General features: G+C 39.9%; 1 protein-coding gene across 1 annotated transcript; it reads left to right on the top strand.

Moving 5' to 3' along the window:
• Window positions 1-897: 897 nt before the first annotated feature.
• On the top strand, window positions 898-17,213 carry LOC123750470 (glutamate receptor 2-like). Its single transcript, XM_069316429.1, has 11 exons — window positions 898-1,021; window positions 2,208-2,311; window positions 3,234-3,324; window positions 4,959-5,120; window positions 5,534-5,681; window positions 5,988-6,205; window positions 6,547-6,698; window positions 7,218-7,328; window positions 8,440-8,600; window positions 8,990-9,079; window positions 15,982-17,213. The coding sequence occupies exons 1-10, from the start codon at window positions 980-982 to the stop codon at window positions 9,076-9,078; spliced, it is 1,278 nt and encodes a 425-aa protein (XP_069172530.1). The 5' UTR covers window positions 898-979; the 3' UTR covers window position 9,079; window positions 15,982-17,213.
• Window positions 17,214-22,186: the final 4,973 nt, after the last annotated feature.

Below are 22,186 nucleotides of genomic sequence, written 5' to 3'. Positions count from 1 at the left end.
AATCATTACAGTCAATGGCATTATCATTTCAATAAATATCATCAACAGCAATGTCATCATTACAGTCAACGTCATTTTCACTAGTAGCATTATTATAATCATCATTCAATACGTTACAACTTGTAATAATATATTCACTAATCTGTGATAACATGGTCAATGGAATACCATACCAGTATATCCAGCATGTACGTGCCCTGTCGTCTACTACGTGACAGCACGTGATCCTCTGTCACTCATACCGTCACACACCTCCAAGCATGACTGACAGGCGGTGTAGGTATCCCCACCTGTGACGGCGGTAATAATGAATGAAGATATCAGATGTTCTCTTCACTTGCATATTGATAGCGAGGCGTTACCACGCGGTTAAGAGACTATAAGAGGTCCAGTAATCTCACTCCGACCAAGTTACAGCCCCGCTCCTGTGCCAGGTAAGTCCACTGTGGGTTCACAGTGGAAACTTACCCCGTGCTACTGGAAACTTTTTGTTCCTAGTAGCGAATCTTAAACAACAACTTCACTCCGGCAGAGTTTCTTGGGGAACTCACAAGGGGGAAAAGTTGGTGTAATTCATGGTTAAGATTTGTTATTTTGTATGTAAATTCTGCTAAATATTTGCAATTTAAGCTCGCATCTTGTTTGGGCGATGGTTACTTATATTAGTGAATTCACTTTACTCGTAAGAATATATAATTATTGGTAATAAACTGACAATAAGATATTATTTCTAGGTATGAATATAGTAGTGTTGTTTGGATATGTTTGTGAATATATTTATTTGTTATATCAATATATGCATAACAGTACCAAAATAAATAGTATGCTCCGAGATGTAGGAAAAAATAACTGAATGTCTCCACACTGCTAACACCAAAAATAATTTAAGGAAAGAAAGAGAAATGTAATAAGGACATCAAGAAGGAACCGAGGCAAGAGGGAACCCAGCAAGCAGATAAGAATCAATCTTACCTCAACAATGACGTCGTTCAAACCTTTGTTAAGAGTGGCTGTAGAGGAGGTACATTATTGTGTCTTCATTGCTCTATTAAATTTTTATGTAGTATAGTCAATAAAGTGAAGATATTGCAATCGAAATATAGTTCACTGTATTTTCTGTTAATAATCTTCCATTTGCGAGATACTTCAACTGATGGATGGCCTGAATGTATTATGCGTCAAACGTCTGCCTAATGAGCACCATAAATGTGTATATTAAAAGTAAATTGAGAGTCGAATATACTCAGAACTATAGTCAGGATATTATACAACAGATTTTCAACAAATTGCAACACAAGCGCTTTCGCAACATGTCATATGCGACTTATCTAGACTAGCTTATTAAAACTATGAAACATTTTGAGTATGTAAAGTTAGTTTAATTTACATGTATAATAATCAACATAGCTCAACTGACTAACTTATTAACGATTTTTTTGACAGAAGACTTTAGTTTCTTCAGGAGCTGCACATTTTTTGTTGTAATATGTAGTCGCGTGGATATGGTTCACATTTATTGAATACAATCATATGTTAATAGTAATTTATTTACAAAATGTTTTAATTATTGCTACGACTGTATTTTAATGGATGCTAACGTGATGCTAAAATAAGTTAAAATATTTGCTTATTTTGGATCATAGGAAAGTGCTCTATTCATTGAAGGAACATTTATCCAAGAGAAATATGTTGCAACTTAGTAGAATCATAAATAAAATTAAGTCGCCATCAGAGCTCTGACGTGTTAGGTGAGTCCAATACGTCCCTCAGCATCAAGGTGATGAGCATTTGGGGCAACATTGTTCCCATGTCATGTGAAGAATATGCTAGTCTTCTAGTTGACCAAACCACACACTAGAAAGTGAGTGTGTGTGTGTTCAACATATTTCAGCCACGTTATTGTAACTCCTCTTCTGCTTAGTCTTCTAGTGTTTTATATTAGATTGCCAGCTGTGTAATATATGCTACATTTAGAATTGTGTTTATCGTTAGAGTAGTTTTTAAAACTTTTGTGAACAAAGGAATTTTTTTATGTAGTGAATCAGAATGAGAAATTCTCCATTAATTGAATATTCATGTATGTGTATGCCTTTGATTAGTTGTTATAATTTGTCTGACTTTCTTTTCTTCTACATATCGGTCCAAGATCACAATTGTTTGTGTTCATATTTGTTTCTCTGCCTATTTTTATCTCCCCTCTATGACAGTGGATTCCTTGGACCAAAGTCGTTGAACAGAAGAATGGGACCATCAGACTGGAAGGACCCATGGCCAGCCTTCTTGAGATCTTGGCAGACAAGATCAACTTTCAGTAAGTAACGAATTAGGTAATATTGTCAAAGAATATAATGTTTTCTTCCATGTTATAAATTGTGTATACAGGAATGTTTCAGCAAAATAAATATAATAAAATGTTTCAACAACATAAGAAAACTTTCCTTTATTTAAGACTTTTCAATAGCCCAGTCGATAGAGCTTCGGCCTCACAGACTTGGGGTCCATGGTTCAAGTCCTCTAGATTCCCCCTTCTGCAAAATACTTTTTATTTACATTTGAAAATTAATGTAATTTAATGACAATATTTTACTTTTTTCGAAGGGATGTCGAAAATTTTGGAAATTTTTTAGTTTAAATAATCTTTCTTATTAAATATTTTGACATTATCTCTGAACGTTTAAAAATGTATTAAAAAGTCTTAATGCGTTCAAACAAGCACACAAGCACAATCTCTCTCTTGCTACGAGAATGGTATATGGCTCATCAGAACTCGATATGGCGAGGATTGTCGGAAAGACTGGACATGAGGAGTGTCTACAGCTCTGACTCTAACTACATTTACTTGTTCGTAGGTAATTACATTAATAATCTCACAGACACATGTACACTAAAGCACACACACACACACACACACACACACACACACACACACACACACACACACACACACACACACACACACACACACACACACACACACACACACACACACACAACACAACACAATTAGGTGAGTAAACACTACATGAGAACGATATTGATGGCAATTCAATATAGAATTTCAATGAAAAAGAGATCAGAAAGACAACTGAAAGACGTCATTGCATTCATCAATTGATGTTCGTAAGGTGGTTCTTAAAATCACACGTTCGACGTTTGAAGCAAGTGAATAATAGAAACCCATGAACACAATACCCATGAACACAATACCCATTAACTCGTAGTTGTCTCCATAGCTACGAGCTGGTGCAGCCGTCAGACCACATATGGGGCTCCCCACAGCACGACGGGTCTTGGAGCGGGCTTCTGGGGATGCTGTACAGGCAGGTGGGTCATTAGACATCGTATTACGTGTCTAGTAAGCTGGTTCTCAAAGTAGAGAAAAGCAATGTAAGGGCGTGTATTGTATAGAACCGGAGCATATAGGATCATATGCTCCTGCTCCTGTTCTTAGATTAGCTGATGATATTAACACACCACACACACACACACACACACACACACACACACACACACACACACACACACACACACACACACACACACACACACACACACACACACACACAAACACACACACACACACACACACACACACACACACACACACACACACACACACACACACACACACACACACACACACACACACACACACACACACACACACACACAAACACACACACACAAACACACACACGTATATATATATATATATATATATATATATATATATATATATATATATATATATATATATATATATATATATATATATATATATTGTGACGATAATCTCTTTCAAGAGAGAATGAGCCTGCTCTTCCCTACATAATTACGTCAAAATACAAGATACTATATACAAGATACGTTCACCAAGTATCGCCAAACGTTTTGCCCAGAGAGCAAATCGTACCCAGCACACCTGGCCACCGCCATAACCAGCTAACTGCTTATCCTCTGCCTGCCTGTTGCTGATTGGCTGGTGTCTCGTCGCCCCCTGCCCTCCGCCACCACCACAAGTCGAGTTCTGGGCTTCAGTGCGCCAGTCTCGTCAGAATATCTCAGTGCTCCATGCAGTTGACATCTCTCGCTGGTAGATTAAGCCTTGGCTTTCGTGTACTAAGGAAGGTGGCAGCTCGAAGCCAGTATTCCAGCACTCATATTTTATTTTGCTATCACTGTAACTTACTTGTCTTAGCGTAACTTTTCATTTGCCAGTGATTATCCATGTTATTTTGTTTGTTGACTTTTTCTGTATATTTTATGAGATTGCCTTTATTCATGTCTTGTTTTTCTAGAGTAATTAAAATTTCATTGTTTATATACTTGTGTTTTGTGTGTCTTCCCATTACCTTACCACAGACGAAAGAACCAACTTTTCTCTGTTTTTTTATTATGTGACGAGGCCCTGCCCCTAGCTTTTGAAACAGCCGAACACCAACGCTTTACCGTCACAATATATATATATATATATATATATATATATATATATATATATATATATATATATATATATATATATATATATATATATATATATATATATATATATATATATATATATATATATATGACAACAGCCCCGAGAGGGTTTAGGGACCTTAAGCTTTATATTTCCATATTCAATGTGGTAGTGTTGCATTAAATAAATCAATGGTTATTGATCTTTTAAGTCATATATATATTATGTGAAATTTATTTCAATTATAAGAAGAAATGATACAAATAAAAGAAGACTACAGAATTAACAAATCACCCAATAGTTTTGATTAATTTGTTCATATAAATTATCTCGACTCCAAAAAGCAACTTTCAAAAAGTTTTAATTAACTGCTAAGTGGCATGTGATATACTCCATTGAATTGTAGCCATTTAGCTCTTCAGCTCACAAGATATCATGAATCAGCCGCTGGTAAAGGCAACAATAACAGTTTCTTCAATCAATTTCCACCTTTCAGGAGGTTGAGTTTGCTGTGGGACCTTTCGTACCCACTATACCTAGGAAAAATGCTTGTGACTTTTCGTTCCCTTTCTATACTGACGACGGCGCTATTTTCATGATTCGACCAAGCCTAAATATTAACGATGTCTCGGGATTCCTGAAGCCCTTCAATATGCAGGTACGTACATGTATATTTTTACTTGTTATAAATTCTTAAGGGCATTTATCGTTTAGAATTCACTATTATATTACTTGGAAATTTCCTTAGCTGTTTTGATGGCTGAACTTTGCTATTTTTTTAATAAATTCGTATTTGCGAGAAAAATGGAAGATATATATATATCATTGACACGTGTGTAAATTACGAAAATTAACACGTGATGTGATAGTGTCAAACCACGAAGGAAGAACTGAAACAGGAATTTCCTTAAGTACTTTCATATTTAACAGTACACCTTCTGAAGGATTTTCAGAATAATTGACATATTGATGAATATAATATTAGGTTAATATCAGTAAAAAAAGAAATAATTATCGACTTTTAATGTGACGCATTCTCAAATGGGACATGAATGGTTTGTTCTGCCGCAGGTGTGGTTACTGACTGTGGTGAGCCTGGTGGGAGTGGTGGCGACGCTGGCCTTGCTGGTGCAGGCGGAGGACAAGATCTACAGCACCACCACACGCGACACTCTCATTACGGCTGGCCTCTGGGGAGTTAAAACTCTCACGCAACAAGGTGAGTGACTTCTGCTTCTGTTCCTGGATTGTCGCTGACTACACACTAGGAAGATGGAAGCTGTTAGATCACGTACTAGAAAGTGAAGGGACGACGACGTTCCGGTCCGTTCTGGACCATTCTCAAGTCTCATACCATTCTCACAATCGACTTGAGAATGGTCCCCGACGGACCGAAACGTCGTCGCCCCTTCAATTTCTAGTGTGTGGTTTGGTCAACATATCTCAGCCACGTTATTGTGACTCCTCGTCTGCATAGGTCACGTAGATATATAAACACGGTGCTCTCTCTTAATTTTCTCCATAGGCTCTTTGTGGATGCCAAAAAGAGACGCCGGCCGCCTTATAGCGACCACGTGGCTCCTGGCGTCCTTTGTGTTCATGTCCTGCTACAGCGGCATCCTCACGGCCATGCTGACTCTCCCTCAAGTCACCATCCCCATAGACTCCCTGGCGGACCTGGTGGCCCAGACTCGCTTGCCCTGGCGGCTGGAGGCCGGTTCGATGCTCTATGAGTATTTTAAGGTCATTTTTTGTGAAGTTGTTATTCTAGTATCAAGAGAGCGATAATTTGAATGAGACTTTTAGTATCTTTTGGATAATGTGTTGATTAACACGATAATACTTCACGAAATTATTTTTCATTTTCCTTCGTTTTTTAAAATTGTAACATTATTCATAACATGTTAATTTTTTCGTGATTTACACACACGCACATTATATATATATTATAGATGGCATACCTCTTTTTTACATTCGTAAATGATAGGTAAAATTTATGCTTAACTTTGCATATATTCTATGCATCATTTTAGAATATACCTTGATATATTATCTTCATATTAACTGGCATATTTTCTCATTAGGCGTCTGATGATATCGTCAGAAGAAAGGTGTTCGAGGGCGTCTCCGGCACCTTCCAGGACTGCTGGGCTTCGAAGCAGGACATCGCTAAGGGGAAGTTCGCTGCCATCTGCGACAGGACCACTATGAAGATGGCCATGTCCTGGGACTTCAGGTTAACAAAACACTATTTTTGGATTATTTACTATATGCAAAAGTTCAAAATGAAAAGCCACGTGTGTTGGTCCTCAGAATAACGAAGGAGAAGCCACGATTTAATTATCTTCTTAAAAAGAGTAGTTAATGTGGGAAATTTTACTGTAGGTTAATATGTTTAGGCTAGTAAAGAGCTGTGAATTTCAAGTTTAATCATCGGTTATGACATGCATTTTTATTATTATTAAAACGACGTGCACTACCTCCGTAATATATACATTTCCTGTAAATTATTTGTTATTATAGAATTTCCCATTTTATTAGATTTGTTAACTAAATAGAATCTGTACAGAAATAATAATATTGACAATCCTGATTTTTGTTAGAAAAGGGGACAACAAAATTAGTTTATCCCCATTTAAAATAAATAAAATATCACCTATCCACTATTCTCACCTAAACTTACCTTGAACTTATTGGGTGAAAATTTATTCGTCGAATTGTCTCCTTTGCTAAGGCCACAAATGTAATTTTACAGCACCAGCGGCCAGTGTCACCTGTACATGTCCCGAGAGACCGTGTTAAACAATGGTGTGCTTACAATGGCCTTCAGGTTTAACTCAACCTACCACACTCAGGCCAACAAAATGTAAGTTAAATCTCTTGGTATCACCAAGATTTTGATTCTGCCACTTGCTCACGCTGCAACCTGTCCTCTCTATAGTACCTCGCTTTTTTGACGTTGTAATCCACAATGGATAAAATATGAAGTACTATAAATTCTCGCAACCTTTCACATTTTCTATCCTTGGATCCTTTACCATTTGGTCACCACTTGGTCCGGGAGACATCTCCCGTCACGCAGGGTGCAGTTGCGCCTCCACAGATCTCCAGTATCATCTTTTGATACTGGTAATGGCTCAAAAGGGCCACCACTTACGGGCTATTCATGCCCGTGCCACCTCTTGGGTGGCTTAATCTTCATCAATCTTGGATCCTTTGGTTATCCAGCACAGGATATCTTTGGTCAAGCTTCGGCAATTTAATACATCATTTTCTGTCCATTTTGAGAGCTCGAGAGGACGAGTTGCCCACAAAGCGTATGGTTGATCTTACACTAATGTCTAATACTTGTTAGACAGACGTGTTAGATCCTGACACTCTCGAATTAAGTGGCGTAGACTCAGACGTAATATCTACCACGGGATATTCCGACCTAGTTCAAGTTCAAGAATGTTTATTGAGACAAGAAAAAAATACATCTCAAAGGGATAGAGTAGCTTAGGCTATTTCAACCCCCCTATTCCGACCAGTTGATTGTATATCTTGCATAATAATCTGTGGCCAAATTGAGTATCATAATTTTGTGAATTTCGATCAATATTACAAAATTATTGTTATTGCAACTAACAAAAATTAAAAAAAAATCAGAACGTACAATCTCCAAACTTAACAAACCATCCATAAATATGAGAACTAAACCACACACCAGAAGATGAAGAGACAACGACGTTTCGGCCCAAATTTCGATTTGATTGTACACAATTAAGTCGATTGTGGACAATCGACTTGATAATGATCCAGAACGGACCGAAACGTCCTTGTAATTGTCTCCCCATCTTCTGGCATGTGGTTTACTTCTCATATCTTCAAGCAACGTTATTGTGACTCATCGTCTGTACATAAATATATACAGCAACTATATAATTATTTGACTATTAAACGCGTGACTTTTTTAAATAGGAGTTCCTATTTTCCAGCATACTAGCTGTGAAAGAGTCAGGCCTCCTGGATAAGTGGCTGGCAGAGCAGATCACCAACACCAGCCAGTGTCTCCGGCCCCCGACCTCTGATCGAGGAGGGGGCATCGCCCCCCTCAATATTGAAGCCTTCTCTGGACCATTCCTAATGCTCGCTGCAGGTAGTTATAAGATCTTTTAAAGTTACTATCATCATATGTCTCCTCGCATGGCATTGTTGCATATATATATATAGTGCACTCTCCTCATTCACTAGTGCCAGCCACTTCTGTTACATACAGTTGTGTTGGATAATAATAATTATATAGGACTAATAATGACAACAATAAATCATATAAGTAATAATGATAATAATAAATAATATAAATAATAATGACAATTGTAAATAATATAATTAATAATGACAATAATTAATAATATAATTAACAAATGATGATAGCATATATGAACCAATGTACAGCGTTAGTAAGATAGCGCCCATTGATCACTATGATAAATGATGGATGCCTACTACTAGGATTGCACTCATTTACCAATGCTATATCCCCAGGGTTGACAGCGGGCCTTCTCATCCTCCTGTCAGAGAACGCTGTCTGGCGGCTGAATAGGGAGGTGTTCAGCACATCTTTAAGATGCTGAGGTTAGTTTCTCTTTCTCTCGCTCTCTGACAAGGCTGTTCTCTGGATTTTCTGGATAGCCAGACTGACTGACTGATCTCTAGCATGAGAGAGCATGCTAGTCCATCCCAGTATGCTCTCTCTCTATCCCCAGCATGCTCTCTCTCTCTCTATCCCAGCATCCTCTCTCTCTCTCTCTCTCTCTCTCTCTCTCTCTCTCTCTCTCTCTCTCTCTCTCTCTCTCTCTCTCTCTCTCTCTCTCTCTCTCTCTCTCTCTCTCTCTCTCTCTCTCTCTCTCTCTCTCTCTCTCTCTCTCTCTCTCTCTCTCTCTCTCTCTCTCTCTCTCTCTCTCTCTCTCTCTCTCTCTCTCTCTCTCTCTCTCTCTCTCTCTCTCTCTCTCTCTCTCTCTCTCTCTCTCTCTCTCTCTCTCTCTCTCTCTCTCTCTCTCTCTCTCTTTCTCTCTCTCTCTCTCTCTCTCTCTCTCTTTCTCTATCCCAGCATGTTCTCTCTCTCTATCTCAGCATGCTCTCTCCATCCCAGCATGCTCTTTCCATCTCCTATCTTAATCTTTCCCATCCTTTCATCACCAAAAAAATTAATTATTTCGTCTCTTCATCATATATTTGTTTACAATTTGGAACACATTGCATTACTCTTTTGGTCTGTTCATTATCTGCTCACCTGTCGTAGAACATTAACAGTTAAGAGAGTAGTTAGTAATATTAATACACGGCAGTGTTCCTAATAACATTAACAGATAACAATGTTATTATTAACAATATAAAATGAGTATATTGTTAGTAGATGTATTATTTATGTCCAGGAACTAGACACCCGCCCTGAGATAATGTGTGTTCGTTGCTGGGAAGAGTTGCTTGCTGTTCCTGTGCAGAGGTTATCTAAGTTATCCGAATCCAGTTAGAGGTTAAAGACATTTTCTATCATGGGCTTTGAATGAATAGCTTGCCTAATGAATAGCTTGCCTAATGAATAATTTGCCGAATGAATAGGTGGCCAAATTAGATCTTGCCTAATTTGGCCCTCCTAATATAGGGGATTATTTCAATAAGAAAGTTATCATATAGAGGAATATGCTCTCTAGGAATATGCTCTCTAAGAATATGCTCTATATATAGGCTCTCCGTAGCGTGGAGGAGCAGGTAACGTGAGCATCGATATCATCAGTCGTCGATTTTATTCAAGTTTGGACCGAGAATTTCTTTCCAAAGCTCTCGTTGATTCCGTCATCCCAAGATTAGTACGGATGAATGTTATACACTGTATTAGTTAAGTGAGCTCCTGGAAAAATTGTTGTTGATCAGTTGGTGAGGTCCGAATCTAAAATGTATGTGTTACTGGTAAACAAACTTCATTTTCTTTAGACTAAAATGCAAAGATAGAAGATGCAGCTATATAACAGGTTAACTATGTTAACCTGTTATGGCTGATGTTGTTCTGTACAAATGCTTGACTAGGAGTGGAAGCACGTTCTAGTTAGTTCCAGGATTTGTCTCTGGGATTAGCCAATCAGCTATTCAGCGGCTCCTAGGCATACCGGGCCTGATAGGCTCATCCACGGTCACGGGGGCTTGACTTCATCACACCCACGATCACATGGAGTCAACAATAACGGATGACCTGACCATTCACTGTCCTCTGTACTGCCCCAGGCAAGATGCTTCCTCAAGTAGCTCCAGAAATTGCCGATACCTAGCCCTTGCTTTAACAATGGAACTGTTACGCTCCTTCTGACTTTTTATTGACTAACTATGCGACTGCTCTCGTGACAAAGAAATGCTACTCGCATTATTGGCTCTTATTAGAGACCAAACAAGCCAGGTTTTAGCCAAGTAATAAGGGAGATAGACTTCATGCACTAGTCGTGTGCACTGTTTGGCGTGTAGGGTTAATTTAGTTCACGTGCAGATTCTCTGCGATATGCCACTTGAACTTAGTGTGGGAAACTGAGTGACCACTCTCACACAGTGCATTCACTCTGATAATGATGGCCCGTATTGTACCTTTTCTTGTGCTTGTGTGTCTTTTTGTATGAGAAATGGTGGGGCAGTTGGTACAAAGGAGGGTGGGGCAGGTGGTACAAAGGAGGGTGGGGCAGGTGGTACAAAGGAGGGTGGGGCAGGTGGTACAAAGGAGGGTGGGGCAGTTGGTACAAAGGAGGGTGGGGCAGGTGGTACAAAGGAGGGTGGGGCAGTTGGTACAAAGGTTGGCTGGTGTTCCTGATCAACCAGAGGAGGATGTTGTTATTGGGCGTTTGTCTTGAAACCACCTATTGTCTGGATAGAGATTAGCATGTATTAAGTCATCTTGCATTTGGTTTTTAACTTTTTGTAGTGCAGCTTGGGGTCGGGGAAGATCTAGTTGTTTTAGTTTTCAGTGTGCATCTAGTTCAGTGCCAGTGGAAAGATACTGTATACAGTTACATGCGCAACAGCTTCTTAGAAATTCATTCCGGATCATTAGTAAAGCACCATTTCTCCTCAGTGAACGAAAATATAAGTAATAATGACTACATATGGAGCTACATCCTTGACAGTTTATCAGTCAGGCTATTTTGTACCCTTGAAAAAACTTTTGTGGCTTCATGATGATTGCATTGGTCTCTGATAGCGATGATCCCTTCTAATTTTATATTTTAAAATTCTTTAAATGTATCTGACGAGAGTGTTTTATGACTTTACTTAAATTTACCTGAGGGCCACCATCTCTCCCGTGACTTCGACGAGAACAAGATGTCATGGTAAATGTATCCCCGAAATACCTTTGATTAGCTGAAATGGAATTCACTAAATGAATTACACCGTTGTTGATGTCGAAGTAGGGTTGAATGGGAGGGGGGTTACCATGAAGTTACCTTGAGGTGCTTCTGGGGCTTAGCGTCCCCGCGGCCCGGTCGTCGACCAGGCCTCCTGGTTGCCGGACTGATCAACCAGGCTGTTGGACGCGGCTGCTCGCAGCCGGACGTATGGGGGTAACGCTTTTGTTTTAAGGCAGGTTTATGATTAGTTTTAGAAGTTCCAGTTGTTGCCAGGTAGCTTAGTAAGATAATAGATAACTCTATAGTGAAGTTAATAGATAACTCTATAGTGATATATGTAGTAGGTTTCTTTCGCCATTTCCTGCTCTAATGAGAGCTATCTCGGTCTAACGGTACAGGTTGTCAACCTTTAAAGGTGTGATGTGAATAGCATATTGAATAGTTTTGTGGACCTTTTTATCTTTAACCCAAACTATTCCCTGTGAATAAATGATAATGATAACATAAGTGGATCAGCTACTCCTGAATCCGAGGAGTTTTCTGAGAATACGCACTTAAACTCCATGTAAAATATAAGTCGGTTTGAGATTATATTCTCGACTGTGGTGCCAGACACTTGAGTTTGGCATATCATTGCGTGGTGAGGATATACACGCAAACTGTAGAGCTCAAAACACGCCTCTGGGAAGTGGCAACGTTGCCACCTAGACATATGGCAACTGAACTATGCTCATCAAAATAATTGACTATAAAATTAGTTTTCCTCTTCAACGTTGCCTGCACACTATGCAAGCACAGTGTGCACATTAATTACCTGAGAGAAATTATTAGAACGAAATTTGTTTTTATTTAACTGTTAGAGGGATTCGGTACCTTATTTCCAGTGCTGATAGTTCATCTCAATTCTTGGAATATGATTAGTTCAGAGATAATAGTTCCCACGATAAGATCACACGTGCAGGTGAATTGTTTCTCCGGGAGATGGGCGCATATTATCTCCTGACACAAATGTTAATGAGTTTCACTTAATTACTAATTATTTATTCATTCATGTTGCGAGGTAAAATGAAAATATCCCGTCCACGATAGTTTGACAACGCACAGTCCACGACACGTGCAATAATCTTGTGTAATCTGGTGGGTGTTGACCACGGCAGTGTTGAGACGTCAGCCAGTGTTGACGTCAGCCAGTGTTGAGACGTCAGCCAGTGTTGACGTCAGCCAGTGTTGAGACGTCAGCCAGTGTTGACGTCAGCCAGTGTTGAGACGTCAGCCAGTGTTGACGTCAGCCAGTGTTGACGTCAGCCAGTGTTGACGTCAGCCAGTGTTGAGTTTTATATAGTCAGTCAGTGTTGTGTTTTATATAGTCAGCCAGTGTTGAGACGTCAGTCAGTGTTGTGACGTCAGCCAGTATTGAGACGTCAGCTAGTGTTGAGATGTCATCCAGTGTTGAGACGTCACCCAGTGTTGAGACGTCAGCCAGTTTTGAGATGTCAGTCAGTGTTGAGACGTCAGTCAGTGTTGAGACGTCAGTCAGTGTTGAGACGTCCGTCAGTGTTGAGACGTCAGTCAGTCTTGAGACGTCAGCCAGTGTTGAGACGTCAGCCAGTGTTGAGACGTCAGCCAGTGTTGAGACGTCAGTCAGTGTTGTGACGTCAGCCAGTGTTGAGACGTCAGCCAGTGTTGAGACGTCAGCCAGTGTTGAGACGTCAGCCAGTGTTGAGACGTCAGCCAGTGTAGACGTCAGCCAGTGTTGAGACGTCAGCCAGTGTAGACGTCAGCCAGTGTTGAGACTGGTGCTGACAACCATCTTCCCGTCGGTCCCTCAGTACCTTCTGTTTATTCTGCTGCTGATGTAATATACAATAAAGTGATGTTACTGTTATAGTGAGTGATGTGAGTGTTATTGTTATAGCGAGTATAGTTAAGTGACGTGATGTTATAAATGCTAGCTGTATATTCAACTGTTATACCATCCTCCTTCTCCTCCTTTTAATAGTTCTTTCTTTTTAACCATAATATTTATAGTTATATTGCTTTACAATATTATAAATTACATATATATATATATATAAATATTACATATATATATATATATATATATATATATATATATATATATATATATATATATATATATATATATATATAAGCCCACTGTGGTCTTTGTGTTTTATATAGTTTACGTTGTATAGTGTGGATACCTGCATTGTCGGATATGAGGTCCTGTAGGAGGTTCATCACTCCTGTAACCTGTTGAGAGCTTCAAATACCGGGGTTCAGTCCCTGAGACCATTATTTGTCTCTGTATCCATTCCACCACCTTCCATATTATTTGAGATGCTTAATACATTAACTAAGTGATCTTCTTTCCTAGCCATTCTCCTCAGTCTTCTCTTCCTGCTGCTGCTCATGTTTCTCCTCCTCCTCTTCCTTCTTGGTTTTCTCCGCTACCTCCTTCACCTTATCCTCTTCCTTATTTTTTTTTACATCTCATCATTCTTCTTTTCTACCTCTTATTCCTCCTCTTCTAAGCACTTTAGTCCAAATAGTCATCAACGCTCCGATTAACTCACGACTTGTATTCCACCTGACCACAGTAGATTACCACCTCAGTTGAAGAGCATGCAAAGGCTTCCTTACTTAAAAATATTAATAGTCGCCTTAATAATAACATTTTACAACCAACTGCAGTGAAGGCGACAGCTTATATAAGGTTATGAAGCGCAATCAGATGCCAGGCACACCAGTCTCTAACTGGTTTTGGCCAGATATGTCCCAAACACATTCCCTGGACAGAATGACGACATGCCTCAGGATGCATAAACAGTGGTCCACTGGCGGGTGACAGGATGTTGTGGAGGTAAAGGGATTTCCAGCTATTAACCTGATTAAAGACGGTAATAAGTTCGAGATGACCATCTTAGGATTGGCCGAATCTCAAGATACTGCATTTAGAGGAAGTTTTCTTCTTCTTCAGTTTATTGGTGTTAATCTCACCATACATACCATCAGGGTTTGGCCCTGGCTGAAGTAATGAGAAATGTCGAAGAAACAGTAAAAACCAAGCAACTTCATGGAGCTTATAGGCAGGACGAGTATCACATTATTTTAAATCATATGAAACATAAAGACTGATCAAGCTTTTTAAATTAAATATCGAGTGTTTCATAACATAACAAGGAGAAAGGTGCAAGCACCCTCTCTGCATGAGCTTTCTGCGCTATACAATTCCATCATGTTTCCACATAATAAAATATTAGAGAATCTAGTAAAGTGTTTACCTGAAATTATTGCTAGGGAGTCCCTAGGATCAGAGTGTTTAATTTGCAATGTCCTTTAAAGACGTGCACATTCACTTGCTCTATCCCTTGCAGTTCACTTCCTGCAAGTCCAAGAAGTGAACAACTCTGTTGTTCAGGAAACCTGGCTACTCACCTGGAAGAAGAGTAGGAGTGAATCTGAACACAAAAATATAAGCAAATCATTAATAGAACCCTTGAGCCAATATCCTTGTTCACAGGCAATAACAAGATTTTTGGAAAAAAATATTTCCTGCTGGACTTGAAACGCACACTGATGAAAACAACTAAGTAAGATACTATTTGCTTTAAGGAAATAATAGGGACATGAGATCTGATATTTTTATTACCCACAAAATGTAACCTATATGTTTTTTTTGGGGGGGAGGGAGAACATGATATCGTTAAGCATAATGGATTGGCGTTGTCCTTGTGGGGAGGGGGGGGAGGGTCTTGTGGGGAAGCCCTGTGGGGAAGGCCTTGTAGTGGCCTTCTCCGTGGGGAAGGCCTTAACATTAAGGAAAATAGAACGAAGGAAAGGTATCTTCGTTAATGCAAATAGATTTTGGTACAATGTGACGATATTCATCATTGTGGCTGTTGTCGTGTGATTAATGTTGCAATCACTGTTAAAGTTAGCATAGCACAATGATCAATCATAATTAATCAATACCGTTTTGCATACATCATTCGTGATATAACCAAATATTTGTGTAAATCTTTAATATTTCACTTATCTTTATTTCATGTTGTTCATCAGTTGTAAATCAAATCCAGAATACAAATGGAGCCTTGAGTGACTTAACCTTAAGACGTACCAGGCATAAGTATACCTTTAAACTTCCAGCCAGTGCCGGGACGAGCCGAAGGAGGTCGGTGTCACGGTCACCAGTTTTAACAGGATAAGAGGCAGAGGAGAGGATATAACCGGCGACACACTCTGGTGTTATGTTTTGGAGGATGTGACGCAAAAGTTTACACCTGGTTTTCCTTCCATTAGAGCTGTGACGTGAGTCATTGGCTGACGCACCTGTTGGCCAGCCCTGAGGCGTATATAAGGGCAGGAGGTCACTGGCTAGCCTCATTGTGGAAGCAGACGCAGAGGTGGTAGAGCGTCCAGTCTGTGAGAAGCATAGCTTAAAACTCTACATATTTCCCGGGAGTTAAATATACGAACGCCCTACAGTGCGACTGGATTATTCACAGATGTTCTTCTCAAGATCTTATACACGCAAGAATTACAAGAGCACCAGCGCAGTGAAGTGAGGCTAGCGTGAAGTGGCAGCAGTCTCCATAAGAACAAAAATGTATCAGCCACTGTTTGCTCATAATGCAAAGTGTTATGCTTACGGCAACAAGTGCCTCTGCGTCAGCAGCCAACCTTACCTCCTGCCTCCAGAGCCTGCGGGCAACGACAGATGGAACGACAGCTATCCCCACTACCCAATGTTCCAGTCACAAGGAAGACGGTCGCCCATACTCGGTCACGAGCCGCAGTGTTACCTCTACGACAACCACTGTCACTGTGTCAGCAACCAGCCACTGCGACTGCCACAAGAGCGACCGCTCCAGTGTACCCGAGTGACCTCAAGACAGGCAATGTGGTCATTCCCGAGCGCCGACAGTGGTTATGCTTCCCAAGATTCGTTACAGCGACCAAGTTCAGCACTTCGGAGAACGAAGCTACGTTCTCAACCATCAGCGCCGACTGTTGAACTCCTGCGACGTCAAAATGAAGAATCTGATGAGGAATACGAGCGAGCCATCCAGCGCCTGGGAAACACTACTCCACCACCATCTTACGAGTCGCTCTTTCCTGGAGCCACACTTAAGTAACTCTAAGGCTACCGTCTTCTCCAAGTTGTGCGGTCAAGGATACAACACTAATCAGGTTTACGATGCTAGTCAATATATATGTGATATGAATATTATCGATGGACAATTGTTACCTTAGACCCTCGTTGGTGTAAAATATTTATTTTCTTATCTCCAAAGAATATGAATCTCATGTGTAAAACAATTATGATTTTCTTCAATTTATTTAAATATGAATCAATAAATTATGAAACAAATGATAAATCTTTGTGTTTTAAGCTTTTCCAAAATGTCACTAGCTGCATGTGTAGTTTCATATATATTATTCAAATCTTTACATGTATCTTTGCTATTCAAAAGTATAACACTGTATCATAATTTCATGAGCAAGCGAAAAAAATTAATAAAATAATGAATAAATTAATGAATAAAACTGTCAAATTACCTGATATGGGCAGTATTATGTATAAAAAATTGGAAAATGGATTACATTAATTAATCCAATAAAAAATGAAGACTATAAACAATGAGATCGTTTAAAGCATGTTGCCATATATAGAAAACCAATAATATATGACGACAATGTTTAGGAACAAAACAAAAATTTAATTTTTATTCGTGAAACAATAAAATGTATAGGTACATCTAATATATATTATATATATTTAGAAGGGAATTATGCCTACCCAGCCAATATTATGCCTACCCTACCAATGATGGTATAATACGTATTGCAAGGGCGAGAGACTTGTGCACTAGTTCATTAAAGTTTGCGAGGCGGAACCCAGGAGGCGACCTCATCCTTCGCAAATATAGTTAGGTGAGAACAACTAGGTGAACACACACACACACACACACACACACACACACACACACACACACACACACACACACACACACACACACACACACACACACACACACACACACACACACACACACACACACACACACACAAGACTGGAAAAACTACTGGTAAACTGGAAAAGGTTCAAAGGTTTGCCACCAGACTAGTACCCGAGCTGAGAGGTATGAGCTACGAGGAGAGACTACGGGAATTAAACCTCACTTCGCTGGAAGACAGAAGAGTTAGGGGGGACATGATCACCACATTCAAGATTCTGAAGGGGATTGATAGGGTAGATAAAGGCAGTCTATTTAACACAAGGGGAACACGCACAAGGGGACACAGGTGGAAACTGAGTGCCCAAATGAGCCACAGAGATATTAGAAAGAACTTTTTTAGTGTCAGAGTGGTTCACAAATGGAATGCATTAGGGGGTGATGTGGTGGAGGCTGACTCCATACACAGTTTCAAGTGTAGATATGATAGAGCCCAGTAGGCTCAGGAATCTGTACACCTGTTGATTGACGGTTGAGAGGCGGGACCAAAGAGCCAGAGCTCAACCCCCGCAAACACAACTAGGTGAGTACACACACACACACACACACACACACACACAGACACACACACACACACACACACACACACACACACACACACACACACACAAACACACACACACACGCACTCACAAACACACTCACAAGCACACACAATAATCAGCCATTATTGATTAAATAATGACTTCTCTAATGGTTATGTTCAAGACGTCTTTAAAAGGAAGGTGACACGCCATGCAACCTCTGAAGAATCAACTAACACAACACCTGGTCCTCCTGTTAGATTGCTTTACAGGAACTTCTTTTCCACGGCTTATAAAACGGAGGAAAATGTCATGAAAGACATTATTGACAGGAACGTTATCCCCACAGACACCAATCAGAAGATACAACTAACAATTTACCAAAAAAAAAAAAACAAGAAGACTACCAACTTGCTCATGAAGAACTCTCCAGACAGCGAGCAAAACGCCTTAAGAGGGACTAACATCGTAATACGCCTTCACATACTCACTTTGGAACTGTGAGCCCCAAAGATCTCAGTTTTCAGGCAAGACAACAACGTCTCTCTCTCCAAGCGATTAACAATGCACAAACAACAGGGCTCCGTCAAGGAGCATATAATCTCCTCACACAACCAGACCATTACCAGAGACATATTAACAAGCAACAGAAGATTGGACATCAGTGAGGCACTACTCATCAAAATGTCAAGACCAGCAATCAACAACCAATTAACATATAATACCATTCCACCCACTTCAAGAGCCCGAGCCAATACAGAGAGCAAGAATATAAGCTGCTTATGTTGATGCATGTAATAGCCTATTAATATCCCTTATGTTATGCCATTCATCCACTTGTTCACCTCACTCACGTTCTGTACCACCTCACCCAAAGAGAATATAAGCCTTTAGAAAAGCATGGAAAAATCACAGGAAAAAGGTTATCATGTATAACCAAACTCAATTACGGGCTCACCATAGCCCGTGCTACATGGACACTTCGTCCTGAGTAGCTAAATCTTTAACAACAACAACAGCATGGTAAATTTACACTCATTATACCCCGTAAATTTATAGCTCACTATGAATCACTATAGCCCTGACTCACTATAGTGACCGTCTGCTAGCGCGCGGGCTACATATACTAACAGCACCCCCATCGCTCCTAAAATAGCTTCTACCACTAATCCACGACACTTGAGCCAACCTCAGGCTGCTGGACGAAAGACAAAACCACCAACTACGGATGTTACAGACTCCTCAGACGAGGAAATCTTAGCAGGAGCTTCACCACCGCAGCACAAATACAACACCTAATCGGTACAAGATCTCCTCATGGAGGTTTTAGCACGGTTCAGCCTAAGAAAAAACGGAAGGCCTAGAGGTCTACACTAACCCACCAGCTCCATAACCGGTACAGCCAGCCCTCCGAGGCTGAAATCCACCATGAAGACCCCCATCCATCCACGGATCTCTTGTATCAGCAATTGTCCTAGTAATGGCCCGAAAAAGCCTCCACTTACTGGCCCACCATAGTCGTGCTACGTCGAACTTTTTGTTCTGAGTAGGTGAATCTAAAACAACAACAGCATGGCAAATTAGTCTTTGAAAATGTAAGGAATACCTTTGCAAAACGCATCCCTAGGCGTCAGACCATAATAAAGTGTGAAAATGAACTTTGGAGAATTAATTTTTCAACTTTCATCGACAGTCAAGACAAACATAGGAAATATTGAGAAGCTTTGTGTTAGAATCATTAATCTTACCCTCTAGGTCATATTCAAAAACATATGAAAACATATGAAAACTTGGCTCATTACGCAAATCGGGCCTTGCATAGTAGGCTGAGAAGTGCGTTCTGGCTACTAGGTACGACATATATATATATATATATATATATATATATATATATATATATATATATATATATATATATATATATATATATATATATATATATATATATATATATATATATATATATATATATATATATATATATATATATAACTATAGGTGGCTGCACCATGCAAAGAAGTGTTGAGAATGCACCGAAAACTTTTTTCTTCAACGGAAGAGATAACGAAAAGTTTAAAGACAGTCTATGATTTTGCCGGCAGTGTTATGAAGAGAAGGTAACACGCAGGAAGTAAAAGGGTAAAGTACAAGGCATAACATCAGAAAACATTTTACATATTCTGGAGAACAAGAACGATTACCTTAAACTGAGGAACATTTAAAATAGAATTCAAATATTACATAGTAACTAACATGGACTTTTTGTAGGTAATTCAAAATTGTACGTTTTGTCAACCATTTGAGGAAGAATGTAATTAATAGTAATAATACAGAAAAGGCTCCAATCATCGGAGTAAGTGTCTGCACATGCGCATCAAGGACGTTCTTTATCACACCACCTGTGTAGTCAGTCTGCCCTGCACGGCCGTGGGTCTCTCGTCCACCCCGGTCTTAAAACGCTTTTTTACGGTAAAATCTTCCCTGTGTTAAAAAGTTCGCCATATTTTCAGTGTGGTTAAAGAAAAGTGAGGAAGAGAAGCTTCAGATAACAGGTTCGGGGGAAACTTCCGCGACGTCTGGCTCCCAAAATAGCCCGAGACGGATGGCAGGGCGTGATGCAATGTTTGGTCATGGGCGCCTCTGCTACCAGTACGACGACAGGTGCCACTGTGCCAGCAGCCGGCCCTACCAGCTCCCGCCAGAGGAAACGATGAGTGAAAGCAATCGAGAGAGGAGAAATAACTCTAGCAGGTACGTCGATTCTCCTTCCAGTGGCAGGCACGCCCCACTGTTCGGCCACGAACCTCAGTGTTACTCATATGACAACCACTGTCACTGTGCCAGCAGCCAGCCCTGGCAGCTGCCACCAGAGGATTCTATTGATTCTCACGTATCACCAGAACCTTCGCTCATAACTCAGCTGACCACGGACCAGATTACAAACCTGTACAGCAGTCTTCAGCGAGGATCCCGTCAAGAGGAACGGCCAGGTGGACATTTAGACGAGGCGCCAGGAGTCTCTTCTTCCTTATCGACCGTGGACGGTTACAGTGGCGGTGGAGCTTACAGTCGCCATCCTACTCAATCACTTATCTCTGGGAGAAGGCGGCCGGCAGGACAGACTCGGGTGAACACAGGTTGGGACGACAGCCCGCCGTCATATGACTCTCTGTTTCCCAACGCCAGTCTTCAGGTGGAACAAGTGAACAGGCATGAACGAAGGTCAGATTCAGAACCCCAGTAATGCGAGCGAGGAAAGGCAGACCAGCACGAATACTCGGACTCTGAAGCGATTGAAATATGACACTTTCATATGTCAATAAAGATGATTAAAAATAAGTGAATTTCATATCCTTCAGAAAACAAAGGAAGCAAAGAAATTCTGAAAACAATATATATATATATTGTTGTCTTAATAAAAGAACATTCATTTTAAAAATACATTTTTGCAAGGGAACATATAAAAAAAAGTATTAAAGTTTATGTATATGAAGAACAGTTGTACCAGAGAAAAAATATACATCTTTAATATACTCTATCATTAATGCTAAAAATGGAACATAATTACTCAGAAAACATTAGCTAAAACTTTCAATAGAATAAAAAACGTTTATATAAATCTTTTGATATTAAACTCAAATAGTTGGGGTAGCTATTAAACTACAAATAGTTGGGGTAGCATTGGGTTTACCTCATGGTCCATCTTATGCTAATGTTTTCTTGTGTAATTTCTAGAACAAATAAGGCAAAAGTTGGACAGCTTTTAAATTCGTTAGGGAGTGAGTTCCATAGACTAGGTCCTATTATTTG

The sequence above is a fragment of the Procambarus clarkii genome, chromosome 83, assembly GCF_040958095.1.
Source record: "Procambarus clarkii isolate CNS0578487 chromosome 83, FALCON_Pclarkii_2.0, whole genome shotgun sequence".
Classification (NCBI taxonomy): Eukaryota; Metazoa; Arthropoda; class Malacostraca; order Decapoda; family Cambaridae; genus Procambarus; species Procambarus clarkii.
This window is presented reverse-complemented; position numbering and strand designations above follow the sequence as displayed.